At 58.1% G+C, this 6,655-nt stretch overlaps 1 protein-coding gene across 1 annotated transcript; it reads left to right on the top strand.

Annotated features, from left to right (window-relative positions):
- Window positions 1-2,682: 2,682 nt before the first annotated feature.
- On the top strand, window positions 2,683-5,311 carry LOC135979517 (adhesion G protein-coupled receptor E3-like). The gene is made up of 3 exons (XM_065579853.1): window positions 2,683-2,973; window positions 4,252-4,392; window positions 5,127-5,311. Exons 1-3 carry the CDS (start codon window positions 2,949-2,951, stop codon window positions 5,309-5,311), a joined length of 351 nt encoding a protein of 116 aa, XP_065435925.1. The 5' UTR covers window positions 2,683-2,948.
- The last annotated feature ends 1,344 nt before the right edge of the window (window positions 5,312-6,655 follow it).

Raw genomic sequence — 6,655 nt, 5'->3', positions numbered from 1 at the left:
TTCGAACCCAGGCAGCAGCACTTCAGAATTCCTTCCTGTGGGGTACCCTCAAGCCCTTTCACTCCCTCTGGGGAAGAGCTGAGAAAGAAAACAAAGGAAATTACCTGTGGCTACCAGCTTATCAAACAACATGCACAAACCTTTTAGGACACCAAAAATCCAATCCTGTTCTTAAAGGTAAATTTATTAAAAACAAAAAGGAAAAAATACATCTGGAACTTAGGCTTTTGGGCTAGATCTTAAAAGAAAGAATTACAAAAATTAAGCACCCAAAAAACATTTCATCTGGGTTCAGCTTAAATGTTAAAAGTGAACAAAAGCATCTGGGGTTAGCACAGAGGAGATCCACGAAGCAAAATAAAGCTAATTGCGTCTAGCTAAACATTCCTAATTTACTTACATATTTGGGGCGGGGGGGGGGGGGTTCAAATAAGTAATTCTAGGTATGAACAATTGAGAAATACACCTTGCCATTAATGTACTCAGTGGCTAGGTAGTCTGGTGCCAGAATTGGAATATGCGTTCCATCTATCGCCCCTCCGCAGTTAGGGAAGCCCATTTGTGCAAAACCGTCCACAATGTCATGCACATTTCCCAGAGTCACGGTCTTTCAGAGCGGGATGGGATTAATGGCCCTGCAGACTTAAATCAACACGAGTCTAACGGTTGACTTTCCCACTCCAAACTTGTTAGCGACCCATCAGTAGCAGTAGCTTCCACAGTGCAATCGCTACGCGCTTCTCTAATGGCAGGGCAGCTCTCATTCTCGTGTCTTTGCGCCGCGAATGTGGCTTTCCTCATCTGAACGTTCTGCAGCCACTGCTCGTCGTCCCAGACGTGCATCATGATGTGATCCCAGCACTCAGTGCTTGTTTCCTGAGCCCAAAAGCAGCGTTCCGCTGTGGTCAGCACCCCTGTGAATGCCACAAGCAATCTCGTATCGTAGCTACTACACGTGTCAAGGTCAATGTCGCACTCCTCTTGCCTTTGTAGTTTAAGGAATAACTCCACTGCCACTCATGACGTGTTGGTCAGAGCGAGCAGCATACTGGTCAACAGTTCGGGATCCATTCCTGCAGCCCAAAGAGGCAGGACACGCGATACACAAACCTTTGAAAGATGGCGCCAAATGCAGACAGAAGCACAGGGATTGCTGGGATGCGAAGCAATACATCATGGGCCACTGGGACAAGACCTAGGATGCCCTGCGACCCCCTCCGCTTTCCCATATCTCTTAGCGGCAGAAGAGAAAGAGGTGTTCTGTAGGATAGATGCCCAGAGTGCAGCGCTCCGAATATCGCTGCAATGCCGCAAATGTGAACAGCTGACAGTGTGAACACACAACAGCGGTTTCCATCACATGGAGTCGAACAGACGCGCTGTCCTCTGTCAAACTCTGGGCTAACTCAATCCCCAGCTATGGGCTGGATGCAGGAATCCCTGGGTCATTCTCTGGCCCGTGCAGTGTGAGAGGCTGGATCAGCCTGCTCCCTTCCTGGCCTGAGAATCTCTGAATTAATGGCTCGGCCTTCGCTCCCCAGGAACTGTGATGCCGTCACCTCCCCAGCTCCCCCGTCCTTCAGAGTCTCCCCTGGGGGAGATCGACCGGAGCTGAAATTCAAAGCCGCGCCCCCTTTCTAGCTCCCTTCCTAGGAAAGCACAATGGGGTTCCACAGCCCGCTGTGCTTCCCCTTTCACATCACCTCGGGCACTCGGCCCTGGGTCCTTTATCATCTGGTTCTTCGCACCCGCGTGTGGTTAATGATTCAGAGCAACAGGCTATAAATAAACACCAGCAGGAGGGGGCGGATCTGGGCCGATACCTGAGTGAAAAGCAGATCAAAAGCAGCCTGTGTTGTCTTTTCGCCCCATCCCCACCTCAGTGCTCCCCCTTTCCAAGTGGGTTTGTCCATTGCATGGACGCACTGGGTGACCTTGGGTAAGTCATTACCCCTCGCTGTGCCTCAGTTTCCCCATCCTCCCTTTGCCTATTGCTGTGAGCCTTTTGGGTCACAGACTGGCTCACTGTGTGTCTGTGCAGCACCGAGCGTCATGTGGCCCTGATCTCAGTCGGCTCTGGGCAGCACCTGGCACAATGGGGGCCCTGATTTTGGCAGGCCCATATTTCCGATTAGGCACAGTAGGCACATGCCTAGGCACATGCTGGCATTTTATGAGGCGCCTAAAAATTCAAGTTTTGCTCCTCCCAGGTCCTAGCAGGGGGCAGGGCCGGCTGAGAGGGAGACAGCCCTACACAGCCCTGCTGCTGGAGCACTCCTCCTTCCACCCAGCAGACAGCATCACCTCCCAGGGAGCCAGTGAGTGCAGGCTGGGGGGCAGGGTTTTGGAGAGTGGGTCCCTGGGGGAGTTCATGGGGCAGCTCTGGGGAGAGGAGGTGGGGGGCGCTGGGCAGTGGGCAGACGGGGTGCTGGTTGGCAGGGCACCTAAAAGTTAAAAGTGGTGGGGTTCCCCCGCCACCCATGGCAGTTAAGAGCTTCTGGGCAGAAGGGGTACCCTGCAGCTCCTGGCTGCCTCCAGGTGATGGGGACCCTGGAGCTCCAAGCCGGTCTGGGGGAGATGTCCACCAAGCCCCTTTGCCTAGGGGCGCCCTAAGTATAAATCCAGCCCTCACAATGGGGGTTCCTGGTCTTTGTTGCTAATACACACAGTAAAAGACCCAGTTGCCCTGGCCAATAAGTCCAGATCCCAACTGGAACCAGGTACAAATATTAGCAGAGATCCCAGCTCGGGCTGATTTCCCAGATCACCAGGTTTCTGCATTTTTAATTCCCGCATCGGCAGGTCACTGACTGGCCATTGGCCCAGGATTGGCAGGACGGGGGCAGCTGGGGGTGTCTGCAGCTGAGTGGCGGTTATCATCTGCCCATGGTGCCTTACCCTGTCTCTGCCTTCCAGGGCTCTGCATCGCCCTGTGCCTGGGGGGCACCATGGCCCTGAATCATGGCGTACAAGGTAAGGCTGACTCCTCCTGGCTAACCTTCCCCAGCGCTCTCGGTTGCCCGGGGTCTCCGGCCTCCGCCCCCTCCGGTCCCTTTCCCTTGTGGGAGGAGAGCAGAGTCAGGGGTCTGGCAAGCCAGGAGCAGCCCCTTGGCGTGGGCATCTTGGGGTGGGTTTATAGAGCACGGTGGGTGCGTGCAGGGGAGAGGAGAAGGCCCCTGTGTAGTCCTCCCCTTCCCTTCCCAGCCCCGTGGCCAGCAGAGAATAGACACTGGGGCCCAGGGCTCTACACTGGGGGCTGGAGGGAGGGGCAGATCCCCTTTGTAGCCAAGGGCCGTGTTATTGACCAGCCCGAATCAAACCCCTGATGGCTCAGACGTTAGAAGTGGCATTTGCAGATGGCTCCCCTCCCCAATATCAGGCTGACCTGAAACCTGGGACCCAGGTGCCCAGCTGGGAGGGGGGAGTTTGGGATCAGGACTCTGCACCCAGAGCCCAGCTCTGCTGCGAATCCCAAGATGGGGCAAATTCCCATTGACCCACTGGGGTCCCCCAATGCTGCACCCACCCTGCTCCGTCTGCTCCCGTCCCAAGCCCTGCAGCCGGCTAAGCTGCGCTGGGATCCTTCCCCTCACGCTGGCCAGAGGGACGGGTCCCAGCGGAGCCCCAGACACCGGGCAGCTAAAGGATCCAGGAGCCCCCGTAGGCAGGTCACAATCTGGGTCATGGGAGGCAGCTCAGGATCCAAACTAGCCTCGCGCCCGACTCCGCTCTCAGTCAATCCAGATCAGAGCTGGGCAGGAATTTCCCAAGGACCCATTTTTTGCCAGAAAATGCCGATTCGGTTCAGAGGAATGTTTGGTTTTACTCGGGAAAAAATTACCCGGGGGGGGGGGGAGGAGATGAAATAATTTTCAAAACGAACAATTCCCGATTTCCGGTTCAAAGTGAGGTTTTGATTTGAAATTGACTCTAATGAGAGTAACTACGACAGCAACAAAAAGGAGAAAAATTGGGTGAGATCGAAAACGTTTCACTTCCACCGACGCCTGGCTACGGCGGCTCTGCCTGTTTGTGCCGGGGGCACCCTGGGTAGCCAAGGCCCCTGTGCAGCCGAGGGCAGTTTGTTGTCAGGTGGTGGATGGCGTCGGAGCTGTTTGCCAGGCGCTCAGGGCCGAAAATCAGCAAATGGGGCGTGTGAAAGCAGTTGATCCCACTGTGTGTCTGGGGGCGGGGGGTGGGGGGAGCCGCTCTGCACTGGCTGACCCTGCCCAGCTGTTCCCACCCCTGCAGGTACCAGTGAGAACTGCAACAGCCATGTGCTGTGCCCAGCAAACGCCAAGTGTGTGAACAACACCCACTGCACCTGCCTGGATGGATACCAGACACATGGGAATCGCTCCTTCTTCAATGACACAACGGAGATCTGTGACGGTAACGGGGCTCCCACATTGTCCTGGGGGGGCTGGGACAGAGCAGGGCATTAAGTGCCGGAGCAGCCAACTCCACTGACTGCAGGGCCTGTTGGGGGGGCTCAGCCCGGCTGGGGAATGAGGGGGGGGCAGCAGCACGGGTGAGCGCCGCCCTCCTGGGGATCGAACCGGGGGCTCCAGAGTGAGCAGCAGGAGCGGCTGCAGCAGGAGCCAGGAGCGTTGGGCTCTGTGGATTGGGCACAGGGTGGGGGGGGCCCATCACACTGACCCGTCTGAATCCCAGCCTGGGCCCTAATCAGCCCCTGGGTGTCCTGGGGCAGAGGGCCCCGATGGAAGCAGAATGGGGCAGCCCTGGATATACTTCCCCCCGGCACCCTCCTTGCCACGCAGGGATCCAAGGAGGGAGGAGAGAGAGGAGAGGCAGCTTGTCACCCCCCCCAACACACAGGGAGCCTGGAGCCCCAGAGGGAGTCTCCCCCATCCCCTCAGATGGGGGATCTTGGTGTTTGTGGGGCCAAACCCCCCATACCTGGGACAGGAGGCTCGGGGGGGGGGGGGGCTGTTTCCGACATTCCAGCAGAAATGGGTAACTGAGAATCAGGCCTTTAATCATTAACCGCTCAGGGCCCCGGTTGCCTGGGTCCCATCACCCAGCTCAGTACGGGGGACTTGGGGGGTGATACGGGGAACGTCTCCCTGCCAGGCCTGTACAGAGCATCCCCTCTTGCATTACAGATATTAACGAGTGTCTGGGGCCGAGCCCACCAGACTGCGGATGCAACACACAATGCACCAACGCGCCTGGGAGTTACTACTGCACCTGCATGTATGGCTACGAGCTGAGCTCTGGGAAGGCCAACTTCATGCACGCGAGTGAGAACACCTGCCAGGGTGAGCTCTCCCCTGGCCCCATCTGCTGAGACCCCCCCTCGCACACACAAATGCTCGTTCCCAGGGCCGGATCTGGCTTTTTGGCTGCCCCAAGCAAAAAAAAAAAAAAAAACGGGGCGGCGGCCGGATCCAGGGTGCAGGGGGACTCCCTGCACTGCAGATGTGCTCTGGGGGGGAAGGGAGGGAGCAGGGGGAGAGAGAGAAGGGGGGCGGCCAGGGCTTGAGCGGGGCACTGCCACACGGGCCCTCCCGCTGCACCGCCTGCCAGGTGGGCTCCGTGCCGCTCCGGTCGGCTGGGAGAGAAGGATGCGGGCTGCCCTGCCAGGCTTGATGCAGGGTGCTCCCGTCCTCCATGCCGCTGCCCGCTACAGGGTGGCCGTAGCGGAACAACAAAAACAAAAGCAAAACAAAAAAAAGCGGCCGTGCCACCCTAGGATTGGGCGGAATGCTGCCTCCTACAAGCTGCCGCCCCAAGCACCAGCTTGCTCGGCTGGTGCATGGAGCCGGCCCTGCTTGTTCCAGGCCTGGCGCTGCACTGAGGCTGCTGCCGGATTTGGCAGTGGCCTGAAGCTGTGATGAGCCGTGACCCTCACCTGCTCCCGCAGAGCATGGGGCTGGGCTCACCCCTGTGCCCGGTGCTTGGACAGGGAATAAACGCCTCGGGGTTAGAAACAGACCCACCGAGCAAACTCCCTGTGCTGCAGAGATGCGCTGGGGAGAGGGGAGGGGACCCTCGCTGGCCACAACACGCAGCATCTGAGCTGCTAGTGCCCAGCGGAGCCTGGGAAGTGGCCCCGGGAAAGGCTCTGGGAATTGGGCAAAAACGTTCTTGAATTCGCCCCCATCCCCTATGGCTTGAGCTTCTGCAGGGGGCAGGCAGCCATGCTCTGCTCTGGCCTCTAGGGCAGGGGTGGCCAACCTGAGCCTGAGAAGGAGCCAGAATTTACCAATGTACATTGCCAAAGAGCCACAGTAATACGTCAGCAGCCCCTTATGAGCTCCCCGCCCTGCTCCCAGCTCCTCCCACCCACTGACAGCCCCGCCCATCAGCGCCTCCCCCTTCTTTCCCGCATCTCCCAATCAGCTGTTTGTTGGCGTGCAGGAGGCTGTGAGGGGGGGGAGTGAGGTCACGGCAGGCTCAGGGGAAGGGGCAGGAAGGGGTGGAGTGGGGGCAGGGCCTGTGGCAGAGCCAGGGGTTGAGCAGTGAGCACCCCCAGCACACTGGAAATTTGGCGCCTGTAGCTCCAGCCCCAGAGTCGGTGCCTGTAGAAGGAGCCGCATATTAACTTCTGAAGAGCCACATGTGGTTCTGGAGGCACAGGTTGGTCACCCCTGCTCTAGGGGGTGCAGCTGCTAGTTGGAGGGACCCTCCC

This window comes from Chrysemys picta, unplaced genomic scaffold (assembly GCF_011386835.1).
Source record: "Chrysemys picta bellii isolate R12L10 unplaced genomic scaffold, ASM1138683v2 scaf948, whole genome shotgun sequence".
In the NCBI taxonomy this organism is placed as follows: Eukaryota; Metazoa; Chordata; order Testudines; family Emydidae; genus Chrysemys; species Chrysemys picta.
Note: the sequence above shows the minus strand (reverse complement) of the source record. Positions and strands in the feature narration are given on the sequence as shown.

Coding starts and splice junctions, on each gene's coding strand:
- LOC135979517 (XM_065579853.1), top strand. CDS start 2,949: ATGGCCCTGAATCATGGCGTACAAG. Junction 2,974..4,251: donor CCTGAATCATGGCGTACAAG/GTAAGGCTGACT, acceptor CCACCCCTGCAG/GTACCAGTGAGAACTGCAAC. Junction 4,393..5,126: donor CACAACGGAGATCTGTGACG/GTAACGGGGCTC, acceptor CTTGCATTACAG/ATATTAACGAGTGTCTGGGG.